General features: G+C 34.9%; 1 protein-coding gene across 2 annotated transcripts in view; it reads left to right on the forward strand.

The window, feature by feature from the left end:
• LOC101888198 (uncharacterized) overlaps window positions 1-22,382 on the forward strand; it is a 303,808-nt gene that overhangs the window by 26,979 nt on the left and 254,447 nt on the right. For both annotated transcript variants that reach the window (XM_059119075.1, XM_059119076.1), the window contains exon 2: window positions 21,866-22,225. In XM_059119075.1, coding sequence (XP_058975058.1) covers window positions 21,938-22,225 — 288 coding nt within the window. In that variant the 5' untranslated portion in view covers window positions 21,866-21,937. The remainder of the gene's footprint in view (window positions 1-21,865; window positions 22,226-22,382) is intronic.

Raw genomic sequence — 22,382 nt, forward strand, 5'->3', positions numbered from 1 at the left:
TTGTTACGGAGTGCATATTACGGCTGTGGGTAACAAATATAACAAATCGGATGAAGAGTATATATGGGAGCTATAACTATATCTGAACCGATCTCCACTAAATTTGGCATACTAGCTTCTAGACTCGGTTTCGGTCGTAAGTGCCAAATTTCATCCAACTCGGGAAAATATTAGAAGTTTGGTGTACAATAAAAGATAAATCGGACGAAGTTATATATGGGAGATATATCCAAATCCGAACCGATCTCGATAAAATTTAGCAAAGGTATTTCTGAACTGTATTTGATATATTCCGCCAAATATTGTTGTTACAGAGTGCATATTACGGCTGCAGAGGACTTAAATAACAAATCGGATGAACAATATATATGGGAGCTATAGCTACATCCGAACCGATTTCGATCAAATTTGGCATACTTATTTTCAGGCCTAATTTGGTTGTATATGCAAAATTTCATACTATTCGGGCAGACATTACACGTTTGGTGCACAACAAAAAGGCAAATCGGACGATGATGTGGGAGCTATATCTAATTTTTTACTGATTATCTCCAATTTCAATAGGATTCGTCCTTGGGCCAAACAAATGATTTGTGCAAAATTTCATCTGGATCGGGTGATAAATGCGAACTGTACTTTGTTTACAAAAATATATGGACAGACGGACGGACGGACAGACGGACGGACGGACAGACGGACGGATGGACGGACATGCATAAATCGACTCAGAATGTGATTCTATGCAGATCATCAAAAGGAACTATGGGTCTATCCAGTTTCCTTTTGCCTGTTACAAACAAATACACAAAGACATAATACCCTGACCACCTTGTGGTGTAGGGCATAAATATTGGTATGGGAAAAATTACAAGAAAATCGAACATTTATATCCGATTTTATGCGAAATCATAAATTCCATATTCATCTCAGGTTTCTGGTTGAGATCCGCTGACTTGTTTCGCATGTCATGACATATAAAATATATTGAAAATTGTGACCCTTTTGTGGGTGAGGTACCAAAAGGGGTGCGCAGATATCTATCATTTTCACAACAGATCATGCGTTGGAAAAAATATTTGGATGTTTGAAATCTGAAGAGAGTTGGATGCTTATTTCGCTTTCTTTGAGCGTTTTGTTTTTCAAAATCTAGAACTCTATGTAGGGGAGGAACCAGAAGAAATAGTCCGATCTCTACCATCTTTATAACAGATCTTGTGTTGATGGAAATATTGAGATGTACTGTAAGTCTTAATGGAATCGGATGTTAATTTCGCTTTTTAAGAGCTTCATAGACATTCAAAATTTTGAGACTTTTTGGTTGATATACCAGAAGGTGTGAACCGATATATCCCATCTTCACACCAGACCTTGGGCTAATAAAAATATTGTGATGTGTATAATTTGAAGTGAACCGGACGATTATTTCGGATTTTATGATCGTTTGTGTTATTCGAAATTTTTGTGGGGGAGGTACCAGAAGAAATGGTCCGACCTGTATCATCTTTATAACAGAATGGAATCGATTGATAATTTCAAGTTTTATGAGCTTCATGGCTATTCAAAATTTTGATCCTTTGTGGGGGAGGTACCATACGGAGTGAACCGATATATCCTATCTTCACATCAGATTTTATGTTAGTAGAAATAATGGTATGTGTGAAATGTGAAGAGAATTGGATGCTTATTTCGGATTTTATGATCGTTTTGGTTATTCAACACATAGACCCTTTGTGGGGGAGGTACCAGAAGAAATGGTCCGATCTCTACCATCTCTGTACCATATCTTGTGTTGGTGGAAATATTGAGCTGTGTCAAGCTTGAATGGAATCGAATGTTAATTTCGCGTTGTATGAGCTTTATGGATATTCAAAATGTTGACCTTTTGTGAGGTCGGTTCATCCCATCTTTACAACGGATCTTGTAGAAATAATAGGATGCCTCTACAATATTTTACCACCAGATCTAGTGCTGTTTGAAATATTGAGATATGCCATGTCTGAATGGAATCGGATGTTAATTTTGTGTTTCATGAGCTTCATGGACATTCAAATTGTTGACCCTTTGTGGAGGAGATACCAGAAGGAGTGGACCGATATACTCCATCTTCACAGCAGACTTTGGGTTGATAAAAATATTGGGATGTGTGAAATTTGAAGACAATAGGTATCTTACATCATATTTTATAAGAGTTGTAATTATTCAAAATTTTGACCCTTTGTGGGGGAGGTACCAGGTGGAGTAGACCGATATTGTTCATTTTCGCACCTGACGTAGCACTGACGCAAATATTATAATTTGCAAAGTTGAAGCAAAATCGGATTATCTTTTCTCTTTCTGTGCCGAAATATATATTTTTTGAAAAATTCGAAATTTTGTGTGGGTGTTGCCAGAGGGAGTGAACCGATACATTTCATTTTCACACCAGACCTTGGGTTATTGAAACTATTGAGATGTGTGAAATTTGAAGACAATCGGATTCTTACATCACATTTTATAACGGTTGTAATTATTCAAAATTTTAACCATTTGTGGGGGAGGTACCTGATGGAGTGCACCGATATTGCCTATTTACGCACCTGACCTGGCACTAATGCAAATTATAGGATTCACAATGTTGGAACAAAATCCGATTATCCTTTCTCTTTCAGTGCAGTAAAATATTTTTTTTTTTTTGAAATGTTCGCATTTTGTGTGGGAGGTACCAGAAGGAGTGGACCGATATTGTCCATCTCCGACCTCGATCTAAGTTTGACAATAATATTACGATGGGCCAAATATACGGATATCTCCTTCGAGAGTTATCGTGCTCACCAGCCTGCTAGACGGTCGGACGAACATCGCTAGATCTACTCCTATGGTCTAAAACCTTTCTTTCGATGAGGTACGTTTTGGCTGTATTAAATGATATATTCCCTCTCTAGCCATATGACTGAGGGTATAACAGATGAAATAACTTTTTGTCCTAAATGGAAGAGTAATTTTTCTCCCCTACAGGAGAGTAACTGGGTTTCTTCATAAAAGATCTCTTCATTTAGAAAAAATAGTGACTTTCTTATCACCGACGCAGCCAGAGGGCCCATCCTCTATCGAAAATGTTAGCTTTTTAAATATTTTTAGGGAATTTTTATCCGAAATCTCGAAATGGTTTCAAATGGCATTTCGAGCTCCCTATATATATTTGCATCCATACTCCACGAAAAACTTCAAATTCAGTATTTTTTTTTAAAAGTTTCCCCTTCGCTCAAATCGCAAAGAACGTAATCGGCAAAAATAAAAAAATAAATAAAACAACCACTAAACGCTGGCATGCGGTCAAAGATGAAAGTGAATTCAACAATTGACTAAATCAAATAACGTCGTTGGAAAACAATCGTTTAGTTGATCGAAAATAAACTACACACAACTATCGATCGATCGGTCGTCGGTCCACGGACCGACCCACCAACGTGCAACGTAGTTTATGTCGCCATTGAAAGAAAAACAACAACTAAAACAACACATTGTTTATTGTCAATGAATTGTTGACGCTTTGCTACTTCGAAGTCTTTGACAATTCGTTGAATAAACGATATGGGGCGTGTACACATCGGAAAGTTCTTTAAAATGTGCCGACAATTATGTGTTTGTTTGACTGGCGTTCTTAGGGAATACTCTCTAGAGGCCCATTGTTGTCACAACATCGGGAAGTATGTTTTTTTGGTTTTTGCAAAAAAAAAAAAAAAATGTACAGGAAGACGTAATAGATTGAAATTATTTATAGAATTTATTCTCTGATTTTCTTTTTTTTTCAAAAGAAAAAGAGGTCTTCTTCCTTGCAAACCTCTAGGTCTTCTTCATAGAAGGTCTTCATCTCATAGAAGAGTTCGAGAGGTCTTCTTCTTCATAGAAGAGCTCGAGAGGTCTTCTTCTTCATAGAAGGCTCGAGAGGTCTTCTTCTTCATAGAAGAGCTCGAGAGGTCTTCTTCTTCATAGAAGAGCTCGAGAGGTCTTCTTCTTCATAGAAGAGCTCGAGAGGTCTTCTTCTTCATAGAAGAGCTCGAGAGGTCTTCTTCTTCATAGAAGAGCTCGAGAGGTCTTCTTCTTCATAGAAGAGCACGAGAGGTCTTATTCTTCATAGAAGACCTAGGGGAGGTCTTCTTATAGAAGTTCAGTAGGTCCTCTTATAGAAGACCTGGAGGTCTTCTTCATAGAAGACCTGGAGGTCTTCTTCATAGAAGACCTGGAGGTCTTCTTCATAGAAGACCTGGAGGTCTTCTTCATAGAAGACCTGGAGGTCTTCTTCATAGAAGTCCAGCAGGTCCTCTTATAGAGGAGGACTTCTTAAAAAAGACCTGAAGGATGTCTTCTCACATAAATCCTGGAGGTGATCTTCTCATAGAAGACCTAGAGGAGGTCTTCTCATAGAAGACCTAGAGGAGGTCTTCTCATAGAAGACCTAGAGGAGGTCTTCTCATAGAAGACCTAGAGGAGGTCTTCTTCATAGAAGACCTAGAGGAGGTCTTCTTCATAGAAGACCTAGAGGAGGTCTTCTTCATAGAAGACCTAGAGGAGGTCTTCTTCATAGAAGACCTAGAGGAGGTCTTCTTCATAGAAGACCTAGAGGAGGTCTTCTTCATAGAAGACCTAGAGGAGGTCTTCTTCATAGAAGACCTAGAGGAGGTCTTCTTCATAGAAGACCTAGAGGAGGTCTTCTTCATAGAAGACCTAGAGGAGGTCTTCTTCATAGAAGACCTAGAGGAGGTCTTCTTCATAGAAGACCTAGAGGAGGTCTTCTTCATAGAAGACCTGGAGGTCTTCTTCATAGAAGATCTGGAGGGCTTTTTCATAGAAGACCTGGAGGAGGTCTTCTCTCAGAAGACCTAGAGGAGGTCTTCTCATAGAAGACCTAGAGGAGGTCTTCTCATAAAAGACCTAGAGGAGGTCTTCTCATAAAAGACCTAGAGGAGGACTTCTTATAAAAGACCTGAAGGATGTCTTCTTATAGAAGACCTGAAGGTGGTCTTCTTCATAGAAGACCTGAAGGTGGTCTTCTTCATAGAAGACCTGAAGGTGGTCTTCTTCATAGAAAACCTGAAGGTGGTCTTCTTCATAGAAGACCTGAAGGTGGTCTTCTTCATAGAAGACCTGAAGGTGGTCTTCTTCATAGAAGACCTGAAGGTGGTCTTCTTCATAGAAGACCTGAAGGTGGTCTTCTTCATAGAAGACCTGAAGGTGGTCTTCTTCATAGAAGACCTGAAGGTGGTCTTCTTCATAGAAGACCTGAAGGTGGTCTTCTCATAGAAGACCTAGAGGAGGTCTTCTCATAGAAGACCTGGAGGAGGTCTTCTCATAGAAGACCTGGAGGAGGTCTTCTCATAGAAGACCTGGAGGAGGTCTTCTCATAGAAGACCTGGAGGAGATCTTCTCATAGAAGACCAGGAGGTTCAGAAGATTTTTCTGCGTCCGTACCTATTCAAATTTGCCACACTGTCCTCTAATGGTTACAGTCGAAAGTCAATAGTTTTGGTCTTCATTTTTTGTTTGTCTTTCAAATATATTCATTTCGACTTATTTTCAATTTCCTACATCCCCTCCCCATAACTTCCTCTGCTGCTTGTTCGCATTAATAGCTATTGTGCTGATCCATTAGGCCGATGACGACCTATTGTCGTCTCCTCCTCTTACAAACGTTTATTTGGTACTTAAAGCCTGTTTAGGTGTGTGTGCGTGTGTTTCTCTTAGGCGAACGTCCAATCAACTACAAATCGATGAGGTCGCCTCACAGCAGGCCACTTGTTTTTCGGTCTATGTTGCTAACAGGTGATGTTGAAAAAAAATCATTTATTAAAAAAAATTAAAAAAAAAAAAATCTAGTAACAATTTGTTTCTAATTTTGTTTGGTTTGTGTTATTAAATGGGCTAAACGTCGAACGGCGGAAGAAGTATTATTAAAAAAATGCTTGTGTTTTGTTGAAAATTTAAAAAAACTTATAAATTGTTAAAAATATTTTTCGAAAATATACTACATGAGGGCCTCAAAAATATTCTTGAAAAAATCGAAAAATAGTTCTTGAAAAAAATCCATCTAATAGGACTATCTGAGTTAAAAATGTGGATTTAGAAACAGTTTTCTTCAAGACCAATCATAAGATGTGGATTTTTTAAATTTACTTTTCCCAAGGCCTACTTTAAGACATGGATTTTTATACCCTGCAACACTATGTGTTGGGGTTATTATAAGATTGTTTGATTGTTGATTGGCCAACAATTATGTAATACCTCGAAATATATATGGATCTCTCTATCTCACCGAGCTGAGTCGATTTAGTTTCTATGTCCATCAATCTGTCCATGTTAAATTGTAATCACGCTGTAGTGAGAATAGAAGTGAGGTTAGGGTTAGAATAGAACTCTATTGTTTTTGGAGGTGATTGCAAAATATTTAGGGGTTGAAGTGGACCAAGAATTTCTTTTATTGCAGCTGCTCTACAAGTGACAATTATACACCATGTGTCGTGGAATTTAGTATAGAGTTTAGGTATAAGCAGAAGCCCACCAATTTGGATGGTCATCGAATAATATTTCCTGGGGGGGAATAGACCCAAACTTATATGTAGGAAAATATGAAAATTTCCATTAAACCATGATTATTTTTAATACCGGCAGAATAATGAATACACGTTAAGGTCACTTCTGATCGTTGCATTGATGCTGATATCCAAGATATACAGGGTGAGATAAATAAAACTGCAAAAAAGTCAAACGCCATAATTTTAACATTTTTTATAATTTATTGAATGAAAGCAAAAATTTCGGAAAAAGCATAAAATTTTAGAATAAGTTTAGATTTGTTCGCATTGGTCACCTTTTGCATACGCTGCCCTAATGTTGCTCTGTGGTATTTTGGCCCATTGTCGATGAAGCGCTTGCTTGAGGTGATCGTGCCAACAATGCTTTCGAAAATACTTCAAACACAATAGCCCAACGGATTGGTATCCAGAGATTTTGGTGGCCAATGCGCGCTAAAAATGAAGCTCGTTTTGTAACCATTCTTGGGTGGCGCATGTTGAGTCCTGTTGGTGGAATGCCCAAGTTCTGCGGCCAAAATGTTTGGTGCCCAAGGCTTTAAAACACCCTCCAGAATATTTTCGCGATAATATTCGGCATTTATTCTGATGCCACGGTCAATTAATACGAGCGGAGAGCGACCATTGGCTGTTATGGCAGCCCACCTATCACCATGGCCGACGCTTGAGTTCTGGTGGCCAACCGAAGTTGTACATTTTCAGCTGACCATTTTGTTTGTTTACAAACAGCTGGACAATGAATGTTTTCTCATCGGAGTAAACTAAACTCTTTAGCTCTTTTGAGTCTATTTTCTTTCTGTTGCGGTATAAGTTCTTGCACTTTTTGGAATTTCAAAGGCTTTACCCCGAGCTCATTTTGAAAAATTTGCCGATATGTTCAGCTCACGTGCCATTTTTCGACCACTGCGATGCGGGTTTCGATCAAGTCGCTTCTTCACTTTTCGAACCTTTTCTGCTGATGTTGCTGTTTTCTTCCTTCCACTTCCTTGACGTCGGGCTAACCTACCTTGTAAAAAATATAATGAGCTGTCACTGGAATAATTTTAACAGCTTTCGGACGATTGGCTTAGAAATGACAGCAGTATGAAATTGGTTGCAGTTTTTTCATCTTCACCCTGCATATTATATTGTTGTAGGGTATGCCCCATTGTCGGTCCCGTACGACTTTAACCTTTACTTACTTGTTTTTGGATATTTTTCCTAGGCTTTAGTTCATAATATTAGTTCGGAGAGTCCTTCAACAAATAAAGTCAAAAAAAATCACGTTTATGGCTTGAATAGTCCTTGAGATCCGTGCAAATCTTCATTTATTACTCTAATAGGTTTTGGAAATATCCTCTTTATCGGTCTGTCTGTCTGTTGTAATATCGCTATATTTCGAACGAATTGAGATAGAAGGCTAAAATTTTGCATACATGCGTAGTTTACCAGTAGGCAGGTAAGTTCATAAATGGGAAATGTCAGTCCACGTTTTCGTATATTTTCATGATTTTAGCGACAATATTTTCCGGAATTATTTCAAATTTCGTATTTGAAGTTCGTGATGGGTACTATGACAAAAATGTCTGTATGTAGGCCCACGTCTTCGTATAGTCCTCATATAACGTCTTCGTACAGTCCTCATATAGTCCTCATATATTAATTGAATTAAATGGTAGTTTTCGATTTTCTTCTTCCATTTGGCGGAGGGTATTAAAAGTTAGATTATTCATTTTAAATTCCCCTTCCCTCTATGATTTCTGAAGTATATATTTAGTTTTATATTTCAAAGCTAAAACATTTATTCTGTTGTCCCGGTATTACTCACCAATCTTAATCTCAATTTTAAATAATTTTATTGCCTCCTCTAGATCTCTAGTTTTTTTTCCTACTTCACTGACTCATTTCAAGATGTTGGGAAAATATATGGAATGCCGTAAAACTCGAATTATTATGGCCGGCGTAATAGAATAACTCCAATTGCTCCAATTATAAAGCAAATCGTAAAACAGGAATGTCAGAATTTCAGACAACAACACGCAATCTATTTCAAAAAAGAGAATTCTTCTTATATTGTACTGGTGTTTAGCGTTTTTTTTTTCTTGCTTGAATCATGGGAGCCTATGCAAGAATTCTAAATTTCAAACACACCTGTTTTTGTGGTAATCTTCTGTGGTAATCTTCTAAGCATCCAGAAAAAGAAATGATGCTCTGATTTAAATGGTGTTTTGCAGAGCGTCATATTTTCTTTGCACGATTTTATGGGCACTGTCTGATATGAATCGCTGAAATTAAAGCCAAACCAAATATGCGAAAATAAACACTGTCAACCGTCAAGTTGGTTATTTCAGTGAAAGAAGCATAAACATCGTTTAAGACCTCATAAAATGAAAGAGAAGGCAATTTATGGGGTTAATATAAGAGAGTTTTGAAATTGGAATATGATTCAGCCTAATTCTCGAATTAAATATACAAATATAGGTCTAATATTGGGTAGAGGACAATTCAATTAATTATATTTCACATAAAATGTCTGGTCTCAGTAATCCCATTTTATTGGGTGGAAGCTTATTAAGGTTATATTTCTTTTTGTAACCATTCAAATTTAAGGCCCTACTATACATTTTTTTTTTATCAAAAATTGTAGGATAAATCCCATAGATTATGAATGTAGGACTGAAATTATTGGATTCCGGATTCCGAATATATAGGTCTCTTGGGACCAAAATCTGTTTCAGCATATTTGGAGTAGATCTAGTGATGTCCGCTCATGCGTCCGACTGTCTGTCTGGCTGGTGCGCACGATAACTCTCAAAGGGAGTATCGGATTCGGTCCAAACTTGGTACATCGTAATATTATTATAAAACTAAGACAGAGTTCGGAGATGGGCAATATCAGTCCACCCCTACATGTACCTCCCCCACAAAAGTTCGAAATTAAAAAAAATATATATTTTACTGCACAGAAAGAGAAAGAATAATGCCGTGTTTCTCCAAATTTGCAAATTCCACTTTTTGTATTAGTGCTAGGTCAGGTGAAAAAATGGACAGTATCGGTCCACTCCATCAAGTACCTCTCCCACAAAGGGTCAATATTTCAAATAATTTAAACTCTTATAAAATTTGATATAAGTGTCCGATTGTCTTCAAATTGCATAGATCACAATATTTTTATTATCACAAGGTCTAGTCTCCACTCATTCTGGTACCTCCCCCACAAAGGGTCAACATTTTGAATATCTATGAAGCTCATAAAACGCGAAATTAAAATCCGATTCCATTCAGACCTGGAATATTAAAATATATCTATCAATACTAGATCTGTTATAAAGATGGTAGAGATCGGACCATCAACACCCCCCCCACCAAAGGGTCAAAATTTTGAGTAACCAAAACGAGCATAAAATCCGAAAAAGCATCGGTTCTCTTTTTATATTTCACACATCCCAATGTTTATACTAACACAAGATCAGCTAAATTAACATCCGATTCCATTCAGATTTGGTACATCTCAATAATTTTATCAACACAATATCTGTTATAAAGATGGCAGATATCGGACCATTCCTTCTGGTACCTTACCACAAAGGGGAAAGTTTTGAATAACCAAAACGATCATAAAATCCCATTTTCTTCAAATCCGGTTCTCTTCAAACTCTATTAACCCAAAGTATGGTGTGATATTGGGATAGATCGGTCCTCTCCTGCTGGTAACCCCCCCCAACAAAAAAAGGGTCAACATTTTTTAATATTCATGAAACACATAAAACACAAAATTAACATCCGATTCTACTCAGACTTGCCACATCTCAATATTTCCATCAGCACAATATCTGTTATAAAGATGATAGAGATCGGACCATTCCTTCTGGACCCTCCCCCCAAAGGATCAAAATTTTGAATAACCAAAACAATCATAAGATCCGAAATAAGCATCCAGCTATCTTCATATTTCACACATCCCATTATTTCTACTAACACAAGATATGCTGTGAAGATGGTATATATCGGTCCACTACTTCTGGTTCCTCCCCCACAAGGGGTCAACATTTTGAATATCCATGAAGTTCATAAAACGCAAAATCAATATCCGATTCCATTCAGACTTGGTACATTTCAATATTTCCATCTACACGAGATCTGTTATAAAGATGGTGGAGGTCGGAAAATTTCTCCTATTACCTCCCCACACAGGGTTCAAGAAAAACAATACGCTCAAAGAAAGCGAAATAAGTATGCCACTGTCTTAAAATTTCAAACATACTAACATTTTTGTTAACTCAAAATTTGTTGTGAAAATGATATATATCTGGGAACCCCTTCAGGCACCTCATCGGCAAAGGGTCACAATTTTCAATACTTTTATATGTCATAGCTTGTGAAACAAGTAAGCGATTCTCTACAACAGGCTATATCTAAATATTTTTCATAGAAATCTGGAATTTATGATTTCGCATAAAATTGGATATGTTCGATTTTCTTATAACTGCTTCGGAACCTCCCCCATAAAGCGTCAACAGTTTGAATAATCATAACTCAAGGCTGGGAGTGTAAATCTGTTGGCAAAACCGACTGACACTATTTTACTTGTTTTGTTTCAAATAATCTTTTGAGAGCTCGTAATACCTATGACAGACAATTTCCAATACCGGTCTAATTATATTATGATATAAGGATACCTTTCGATATTCGAAATTTTTGCCGATTTCAGTTACATTTTCCAATGGAATTATTAGTTTGCAATAGACACCGCCTCCTCTGGCATATAATTGACTGAATGTTTCCGGTTCAGTAAAGTCTCCAAATTTGTAATTTTAAAAATTTTAGCTAATTTTTTTTCAATACAATTCTTTGAAATTTTAATAAGGTCCTTCCAAATGGTGGAGGGTATTAAAAATCGGCCCGGGCGAATTTAGCTGATATTTTACTTGTTCTATATGGTCTCGGGGGAAAGAAAGGCTTCTAAGAATATCCCAATTTCTTACTAAGCATTTTGGATACAAAAAACATTTTGAAATTAAAATTTGACTGACAATTTTTGCTGGTTTTGAATTCCAACATTTTTATCTATTTAATCTAACTACCCAATTTCCACTCCCTCCCTCGTTTATCCATCACGAACCATATAAATTTATGATATCGTTCATCATAAACCCATACATCATTTGCATAATTCAATCTTAAAGACACCAGGCCTTGTTTAATCACTTTACTGCGATTTTTTTTTTGGTTTTTCTTGTTTACAATTCCTCCCTGCTCTTGCCAACCTCTTGAAATTCAATGGCCAATGAACAGAAGAAAAAAAAAAAAAACAGTGGCAAACATGTTGGTTTTGTTGTGGTGCGTGCACGCATGTTGTATGTTGCATGTTGTTATTGGCCATATCTCCACCCAAAAAAAAAAAAAAAAAAAAAAACTGAAAAAAACGTCAACAGTTTATGCTCTCGAAAAAATATTGAAACGTAGTTTAAACTGGTTTCCAAATCACGTTTAAAAAACACCATCACAATTTCATATTTCTGTCAAAGAAAATTGCTACAGTTTCGTGTACATGGAATTTTAATTGATGGCATTTTGATTTCGTTGGTGTCGATGTACGATGCAGTAGTTGTAAATGTTGTGAAGTTGCATGCCACCAAAAAAAAAAAAAAAAAAAAAATAGAAAAAGAAATGATTGAATGATATGTTGATGGTTGTCTTTTGACACCAGGATAGTGACGATATGTTATGGGTAAATGCGGACATCCTTTTAATAAGTATTATTTTTTCAGAATAATTTTTCAATGCTGAGTCGTATTTTTCTTAACTGGAACAAAGTCAAACGCCATAATTTTTACCATATGGATGAGTGTATAAAATCAGGAAATTATTTTTCTAAATTTAGCTAATTTCCTATGAGTGGCATATATGGCTATCTCCGAAATTATTAACAGAAAATGACACATGTAAGTTCGGAGCTATTTTGTCGCTATGGTTTCGTGTAGAAATGTGTATAAACACATATTAAGAAAACGGCAATTAAAATGTTAATTTTTTATAATTTCGAATATAAATCAAAACATAGCTCCATAGATATTGTCTTTGCTCTGTACATATACCTCAATACATACATACAAATATCTATAGGCCTAACACACACACACAAATGTTATTATGTTTTCGTTATAGGCCATAATTTTAAATGACAATAGCACGTGGCCATAAATAAAATAAATTTTACTATGCAAAATATATCTACATTTCAGCATAAATTTTTTCACGTCAGAAAAAAAGAAAGAAATTTTGAAATATTCATGAGCTCTAATAATAATCAAATTTAATGCTACGTTTTGGCTTTTGTTTGTTTTTTTTTCGTCTCCCTAATATTTATTCCAAGAAAATGTTGATGAAGTATAAAAAAAAATTATAATAAATTGTAAACAAAATTAGCTTCAAACTGAAAATAGAAATGAAAAAAGAAGACAAATGAGACGCCCACACTTGTCATTAACCTGTCCCCTGATAAATGGTGTCAACTCGTTTTTTTTTTTTTTGAATTGGAAACATCTTTTGTTTGTATTGACACTGACACCTTTAGCAAATTTATTTTATCCGGCTATCTGCCTAGCATTGTTTGTGTGGAAGTCATCCCAATTTACAGGTTTGAAATATAGTTTTGAAATATTTATTTAACATCAATTTTTCGTTGATCGGAAATAAACACTTGTTAAGATCCAAAAAAATTAAAAATAAATACAGAAGACGAAGTTTGGACGGGAAGAAACCCTCCCTCCACCATGAGGAAATGTAAGCATGGAAGATATTTTTATACCCTCCATCTTGGAAATATTAACTTGGGTATATTAACTTTGTCATTCCGTTTGTAACATCCTTAAATATTCGTCGTAGACCCATTATATATATATAATCTGCATAAAATTCTAAGTCGATTTAACGATGTCCGTCTGACCGTCTGTCTGTTGAAATCACTATACAGCCCACATTATTTAGCAGAGCAATTTGTATTGTGTATAGGATAGTTAGTATTGAAAATGAGATATATCGGTCCACGTTTTGGTATAGTCCCCATATAACGGTACCTCCCGATATTCGGTATTTTGATTATTTTTGCCAATTTTTTCACGGATTTGTCTAAAAATTGGTATTTGTTGGTCATAATGGGTTCCAGCTCCGGTGGCGAAACATTGCATGTATTGGTCCACGATTTGGTATAGCTCCCATATAACGGTACCTCCCGATATTCGGTATTTTGATGGTTATTGACACATTTTTTCACGAATTTCTCTGAAAATTGGCAGTTGTAGGTCGTGTTCGTGTGGCGAATCACTGTAATTATAGGTCCACGTTTTGGTATAGTCCCCATATAACGGTACTTCCGGATATTCGGTATTTTGATGATTTTTGCCACATTTTTTCACGGATTTCTCTGGAAATTGGCATTTGTAGGTCATAATAGGTTCTAGCTCCTTTGGTGAAACATTGCATGCATAGGTCCACGATTTTATATAGCTCCATGTAACGGTACCTCCCGATATTCGGCATTTTAATGGTTTTTGACACATTTCTTCGCGGATTTGTGTAGAAATTGGTATTTGTTGGTCTTAATGGGTTGTAGCTTTTTTGGGGAAACACTGTATGTATAGGTCCACTTTTTTGTATAGCTCCATATAGCCGTATCTCCCGATATTCGGTATTTTGATGATTTTTGATACATTTTCCTATGAATATGTCTAAAAGTTGGAATATGTGGGTCATAATGGGCTCTAATGTTTCCTTTACCCTAAAGTAGAGGGTTTTAAAAGTTTGGTCCGGCCGAACATAATATTTTTTACTTGTTTTTTTTTTTTGATTAATAGCAATCCTAATTTCTAATATGATTATAAAATCGACTCCCAAATTCAGGTCCATTTAGAAAATTTAATTAGCAAAGGCACAAACCACACATAATGTCCAGTGGTTAACAGGCTTTACTAAAAACAATTGGAAGAAAATATTTTAAAACAAGTCTAAAGGGCTTTAAGTCCGACCGGGGCCAATTTTTCATACCCTCCACCACTATGTTTATCAAAATAAAATGAAAAGGAACTATTCCGCTTACTTCATTCACTTTCACATGAACTATGAAAAAATTTTTAGAAAATGTTGAAATCTGCGTGAGGTACCAGATATATGGTGGACAGAAGTACCCCACTTCACCTAATACAGAAAAAAATTGGGTTGAGCGAATAGTTAGATCTCCGCTTACCAAGTTTTAAAAGTATCGCTGATTTGTTTCGCAAATTATGAGAGATATAATTATTGCAGATTGTGGGGGAGGTACCAGAAGGGATGGGCCGATATCTATCATCTTCATACCAGTTCTTGTGCTAGTAAAAATATTGGGATGTGTGAAATTTCAAGGGCATTAGATGCTTATTTCGCATTTTATGAGAGATTCAATATTATGACCCATTGTGGGTGAAGTACGAAAAGGATTGATCTGGCATATTCCATCTTGACACCTGATTTTGTGATGATAGAAATATAGGTATGTGCCAAGTTTGAAAATTGTCGAATGATCAAATGCCCTGAAAAGTAATTGTTCCAAAGGGACCGAGGGTCTAAAACCATTATTTCGATGAGACTCGTTGGGCATTGTGACAGAAACTTTCAAAATACCGAAAATCGGTAGTTTGTGGGGGCTATACAAATTAGTGGACCCTGTAGCGAATATTTTCTGCAGGGAGAGGACAGACCTACGGAGTACCCCAATTGTCAAGTTTCAGCTTATTTAGTTTTAAATTGTGGCAGAAAGCTTCAAAATACCGAACATAGGTGCACATAACTATACCGTTATATGGGGCATATAACTAAACGTGGACCCATATAGCTGTTCATTTTCAACACCAATCAACCTGCATATAATATAAACCTTTGTGCCAAATTTCAAAGCCCCAAAATAAATAATGTGGACTCTATCGTGATTTCAACAGACAGAGGAACGGGATGATTTTTAGTGTGTAGGCTTGACATTTGAAAGTGGTTTTGGAAATACGTAGTAAAAAGTACTAAATCGTACCAAATTTTGTATTTGGGTAAGGGAATGAGATGGAAGTCTAAAATTCGGCATTAGGATTACCTTTTATGCGGTTTGGTTCGTAAATGGCGGTGGATTTGGAAATATGTAGTAAAAAGTACGAAAAGTTCTAAATAGTGCTAACGTTGGTATTCGGAAAAGGAATAGAACTGGAAATCGGAAGTCTGGCGTGAGAGGCTTTGAGATTGTGTAGGAGTGACAAACTAAAGGGATTTTTAAAATTCTAACATTACGTGCACCAAAAGTACTAAATTTCGTACCATTTGGAATTATGTGAAGGGATAGTGGAAAAATTTTTAAATTCGGTATGAGAATCAATTCTTGAAAATAGGGTTGGTGTAAGGAGGCGTTTGGGTAACAACTGTACTAAATGATACTAAATTCGGTACAATTTGGTTTTGTTTAAATGGTTGATGATCTGGAAATTAAAAACTTTGATATTAGGGTCTCTGCTGGTGGGTAGGGTTAAGATAAAAAGTTTAAAATCTTGGACTTATATAGAAATTGTTCAATATAATCACATGGACTCATTGTGGGAAGTACCTTTACCTTGGGGCTATAAGTAAAGGTGGACCTATTTACAACAATTGTTAAATTTAGAAAAACTGTAGTTCGTGTTTATACCCAGAAGAGAATATCTCCGATATAGTTATTAACAAAAATTGCACAAATTTAGGAAAGGTAGGAGTATCAGCTATAATTTGGCATACATTTTTTTGACCCCCATAATGGACTATTTTTCGACTTTTTTGGGGTTTTATAAAAAATCGGTGTTCAAACCGGAACCGTTTATAAATATCGAACTCATCATGTGACCACTTGTTGAATAGGTTTTATCTTAAGTTTGTCTATAGCAAGTAAGTGGTTCCGGGTCTTGAACCCGGACTTTCGGGTCAAAAAATCTGCGTCCCGGGTCCGTCTCTAAAGAAAAATAAAATCAGAGAATTAGGGTAAAAAACCTACCTCTGGAAAAAAATTCGAAAAAGTAGAAGAGTTTTTACTAAACTAGAGTTGTTCCCGCAAATATTAAGCTTCCTCTCAAATGTCGTTTGAACTCTAGCATGATTATATCAAACGGACGAAAGGGCACGGTCAAACCGACTTAGAATTTTACGCTGATTTAGTATATTTCGATGAGTTACAAACGGAATGACAAACTTAATATATTCCCCATACTATGTATGTGGAGGGTATAAAAGGTCAAATACGAACTGTTGGACCGAATCTAAAATTGTAATGCCCAATTTTCGCTCCAATTTTGTCTTTCCTTCTTTAAAATATTTTTTTATTCAATTATTTAATTTTGTAAACTTAATAGCCAGACATGATACTTATTTATATGGAAATTTTGATTCGGCATTAAAATTAGGAAAAAATCTCCGAAAAACATACTTAGATAGACTTAAATTGTCTTGCCAATGTTAGCTCAATGAGAGACTGAGATAACGTAAGAATTTCATAGGGAAACGTCATAACGTATTTCACTAGATTGATGTTGTTATTCCGAGTGTGTGAGTTGTAATCTGAATAATCTGCTATGCCAGTGATTAATCATTTGAGTGCTCATAGATGTTGTCACATAACTGCATTTAATTTGCATACATTTGTAGCAATTATTTTTTTTATAACGTAATTACATATATTATTTTGTTGTAAATGAAGTAGTAGTTTGGAATTTGAACAAAAAAAAAAAAAAAAAAACAACAGCAATGAAATTATTGAAAAAATATTTCTGGTAGACTCAATTCGGAAAATGGCTCTGATTTTTATATTGTTAGTCATATTAAAAAAATGTTAACTTTTGTAAAGTCTTGTTAATATCAGGAGCCCCTTCGGAATATTGCAGATATTAAAAAAAAACATCTCAATTACATCATTTTTAAATTAAGAAAATTATTTACACAAATTTCTTACAATTGATGGCGTTAAATTTCGCTATGCTTCAGGCGGGAAAATTATACACTTACCATCATTATATCTTTCACCCCTATCATTATGTTCACACCTTGGTGCACAGTGGCTGGCGCCTTAGACCATAACGTGATTTGATTGCTTTTGTTTATTTGCCAAGCTTTTTGTAAACGTGACATAATTTTTTTAGGCTTCCTTCTGTGGAGCATAAAATATTCCAGCACCGAAGAATTATGAAATTTTGCAGCAAGTTTTCCATAGCACAAAATCGAAAGAGAGAGAGAAAGGGATAGAGATAAAGCCATACCTTCGAAGTAAACGAATGAATGAATGAATGAATGACTGACGACTAAAAGCAGCTATTATGAATTTGCCAGCATAGTAATGATGGATTTTCCACTCTTCCAGTAATTGTAAATTGTTGTCGTTGTTGTAAAATTTATTAATAATAATAAATTATACAAAAATTTAAATAGTTTATAATATAAAACGTGATTTGTATGCAAGTCTCTGAGTACAGAAACAAAAGAAATTTTCTTCAACAGAACTTGGGTGGCATATTTTTGTTATGCTTGTCAGTTTGTCAGAAGTTGTTCAGCTGGCCATTCCAGTTGCTCAAATGCAGTTTGAAACTCAAGGAATTTGCATTCTGAAATGCATTGACACTAATTTTATCATTCATGCATTTGAATAGTAAAAACGACAATAATTTCAGCTTGGCGAAATTTTGATTTTTGGTGAAATCTTAATTTACGGCTAAATCGGGTATCCTCAATAATATAGAATCATCAAAAAGCATTATATGGGGCTATATTTATATTGAATATGTCAAACACACACTGAATCCAAAACCTGAGCTCGAAGCCTTCAAAATTCCAAAAAATATGGTGCCTCTATCTTGATTTGAAAAGACAGATGGACATCATTAAATTGACTTAGAACCTTTTGCTTATCCTGAATATATGTAATTTATTTGGTAACCAAAGAATGTACTCTCCGATTGTTTGGTATAAACCTAAAAATTATTTTTCTGATGCTGGACAAAGTATTTCAGCAAATCGTCGAAGAATATTTATACCCTCAGCCATATGACTGAAACCTCCAAATCGTGCCTCATAGTTTTAGACCTTAGATCTCTTTGGACCAAATCCATTTCAGGACATTTGGAGTCGATCTAGCGATGTCGGTATGTCCTTGCGTCTGGCTGACTGGTGCACACGATAACTCTTGAAGGGAGTGCAGATATTGGGCATTTGGTGCACAATTAACTCGAAATCGGTTGAAGATATATATGGGAGTTATATCCAAATCTGAACCCATCTTGATACAACTTAGCAGAGGTATTTCTGGGCTGTATCTGATATATGATACCAAACATCATTCTTGGGGGACTTAAAGGCCACATCGGATGCAACTTACATATGGGAGCTATAACTATATCTCAACTGATTTTCTCTAAAATGTATATACTTGCTTCTAGACTGAATTCGGTTGGATGTGCCAAAATTCTGGACTTTTCGACATATATTGGCCATTTGGTGCACAATTAACCCGAAATCGGTGGAAAATATATGGGATCTATATCTAAATCTGTTTCGATTATCACCAACTTCAATAGGGTTCGACCTTGACCTTGAAATGTTGTTTGCAAAATTTCGTCTCAATCGGATAATAAATGGGACCTGCATTTTGTTCACACGAATACATGGTCGGACGGATGGACAGACGGACTCAAAATGTGATTCTATGAAGATCCTCAAATGTAACTATGGGTCTGTCTTGCTTCCTTCTCCATGTTATAAACATATCCACAAAGGCATAATACCCTTACCACTATGTGGAGTAGGGTATAAAAATTGTGAAAAAGGGTGAACTTGTCCCCTGCATTTAGGTTACTTTTGGACATTCAAAACGCCGATACACGTGTCTTGTTATTTTTCAGTTGTTCCTTGAAAAAATATTCCTTAAAAAGATCCACGATTAGCGATTGGTCTTGGAATCATATTTTATTTTAATTCACAATGTCAGTCAGTTGGTCCTTGAAAAATTCATTCTTTAAAAAATCCGCGATTATTGGACTTTGAAAAAATATTCTTTAAAAAATCCTCAATCACTTATCCTTGAAAAAAAAAATCTTTAAAAAATCCATGATTATTGGTCCTCGAAAAACTATTCTTTAAAAAATCCATGATTATTATTTCTTGAAAAAATATTCTTTAAAAAATTAGCAATTATTGGTCCTTGAAAAAATAATTCTTTAAAAAATCCGCAATTCGTGGGCACTGAGGCCCTTGAAAAAATATTCTTTAAAAAATCTATGTTTATTGGTCCTTGAAAAATAATATTCTTAAAAAAATCCACGATTATTGGTCCTTAAAACAATATTCTTTAAAATATCCACGATAATTGGTCCTTGAAAAAATATTATTTAAAAAATCCAGGATTATTGGTCCTTAAAAATATATTTTTTCTTGAAAAAATATTCTTGAAAAAATATTCTTTAAAAAATCTGCAACTTTTGGTCCTTGAAAAAATATTCTTTAAAAAATCCATTATTGGTCCTTGAAAAAATATTATTTAAAAAAATCCTTTAAAAAACATTCTTTAAAAAATTCACGTTCCTAGAAAAAATATTCTTTAAATAAATCCACGATTATTGGCCCTTGAAAATATATTCTTTAAAAAATCCTCAATCGCTTATCATGAAAAAATTCCATGATTATTGGTCCTCGAAAAAATTTTCTTTAACAAATCTATGATTATTGGTCCTTGAAAAAATATTCTTTAAAAAAGTTGCGAATTTTGGTCCCTGAAAAAATATTCTTTAAGAAATCCACGATTATTGATCCTTAAAAAATATTTTTTTAAAAAATCCACGATTATTGATCCTTAAAAAATATATATATTTTTTAAAATCCAGGATTATTGGTCTTTGAAAAATATTTTTTTAAAAAATCTAGGAACATTGGTCCTTGAAAAAATATTCTTTAAAAAATCAACGATTATTGGTCTGTTGGTACTTGAAAAATTCTTAAAAATTCCACACTTTTCAATACTTAAAAAGTGGTCCGTTGGAATAAATATTCTTGATAAACAAACAATTATAGCTGTGATCCGATCAGTACTGAAATTTCTTCGAATCGAATATTTATGAATGGTTGAAAAATAACAGATCTGAAACTTGTTGCTAATCTGGTTTATTGCGAAATAAGAAAAACGTTTATCATTCAATTGACAAGTGTGATTGTTTTTTTTTAAGAGGCACATCAAACTATAATCAATTGGAGACCGTTTGAAGAATCTTAAACGACAACTGAGGCAAGAGAAAGAGAGAGAGGTAAAAAAAACACATCTAACATCAATGCGATCGATCAGCGATTGGCACAAGTGTTTCTCCGATTATTATTTTTTTCAATGAATGATTCAATACTGAATGAATGCCGGGAATTACTGCAGTGAATGCTGCTGCGGAATGAGACAAATGAAGCTGAAATACACCTGATCTGTGGACAAGAAAAGAAAAATAAAAAACAGAATTTGAAATGAATGAAACAAGTTTGTTTTTTTGCTGCTTTTGTAATTATTTTTATAGAAAATTGCAAAATGCCAGTTATGTTTCTTCATCGTACGTTTCTTGTTTTTTTTAGTTGGTTTTTTGTTATAATTGTTTTATTATGCCAAAGACAGATGCCACATGTGGCATCTGCTGGTGCTGGTGCTGTTGCTGTTGAATCATGAAATGTGTCAACCGTTTTGGGTCAAATAATTAATGACTTCCTTTCATAAAGGCGAGCAAGTGAATGGTTTTCGAATGATAATTGTATTTGCTAAAACGAGAGACTCTTTAGTGGACATCAAGAAATTGAAGACATTTTCATTATTTTCAATAAAAAAATATTTTTTGTAATTTTCAAAAAAAAAAAAAAATAAATAAATAAATAAATAAATAAATATTTAAAATAAAAATAAAAAAATTTTATTTTAAAAACAAAAAAATATACAAAAAATTCAAATATTTTTTTTTATATCCGAAAAACATTTTTGATATCTTTCTGAAATGAATTTAAAAGCTGTCAAATGAGTGGCTTAAGAATGACAACAGTCTGAAACTGAAAAATATATTTTTCAAAAAATTAAATTTTAAAATATTTTTTTTTTTCAATTTTTTTGTTTAAATTTTCAATAAATATTTTTATAGCTCTCCTAAAGTATATATATATTTTTTTTATTTTCATTTTTTTATATTTCAACAAATAAATATATTTTTGAATTTCCAGTTTTTTCCAATTTTTATAATTTTTTTAATCATTTTATCTTTTCTTTACCTTTTCAGATGCGTTCGTCATAGAGATTCCCCCCTTTGCTAATCATCATCAATATCTCGAGTCGGAAATTATAATAGAACATGGCTTCACCAATGTCACCGACAAACATATATCGCCAAACTGGTGGTCCACAGACCGGACCACCCCATCCCTCAACTATGCCCCATGGCTATGGGCCGCAACAACAAACTCCACTCAGACACCACTTTCCAACCACGGGAACAGTGCAAAACGTAAATGAGCGCACACGCCTCATTGAGCTACTTCGAGCTCCCAATATTCTGACATCACCCACAATTGAACCATCCTCCAAGGGACTGCTTAATGGACCAGGACAAAACAATTGCTTTCTCAATTGTGCTGTACAGGTGAGTTTGAAGTTTTTTTCATCCTCATTCCCTTGGGAAATTGTTTACCCGGTTACAAGTTCCGTGAGTGGTTTTCCATCATTTGTTTAGCATAAACATGAAATATGTGGAGTATTCGTATTGAGTTTTGCATATTTAATTGTTTGGAAAAATGTTA

The sequence above is a fragment of the Musca domestica genome, unplaced genomic scaffold, assembly GCF_030504385.1.
Source record: "Musca domestica strain aabys unplaced genomic scaffold, Musca_domestica.polishedcontigs.V.1.1 14, whole genome shotgun sequence".
NCBI classification, from domain to species: Eukaryota; Metazoa; Arthropoda; class Insecta; order Diptera; family Muscidae; genus Musca; species Musca domestica.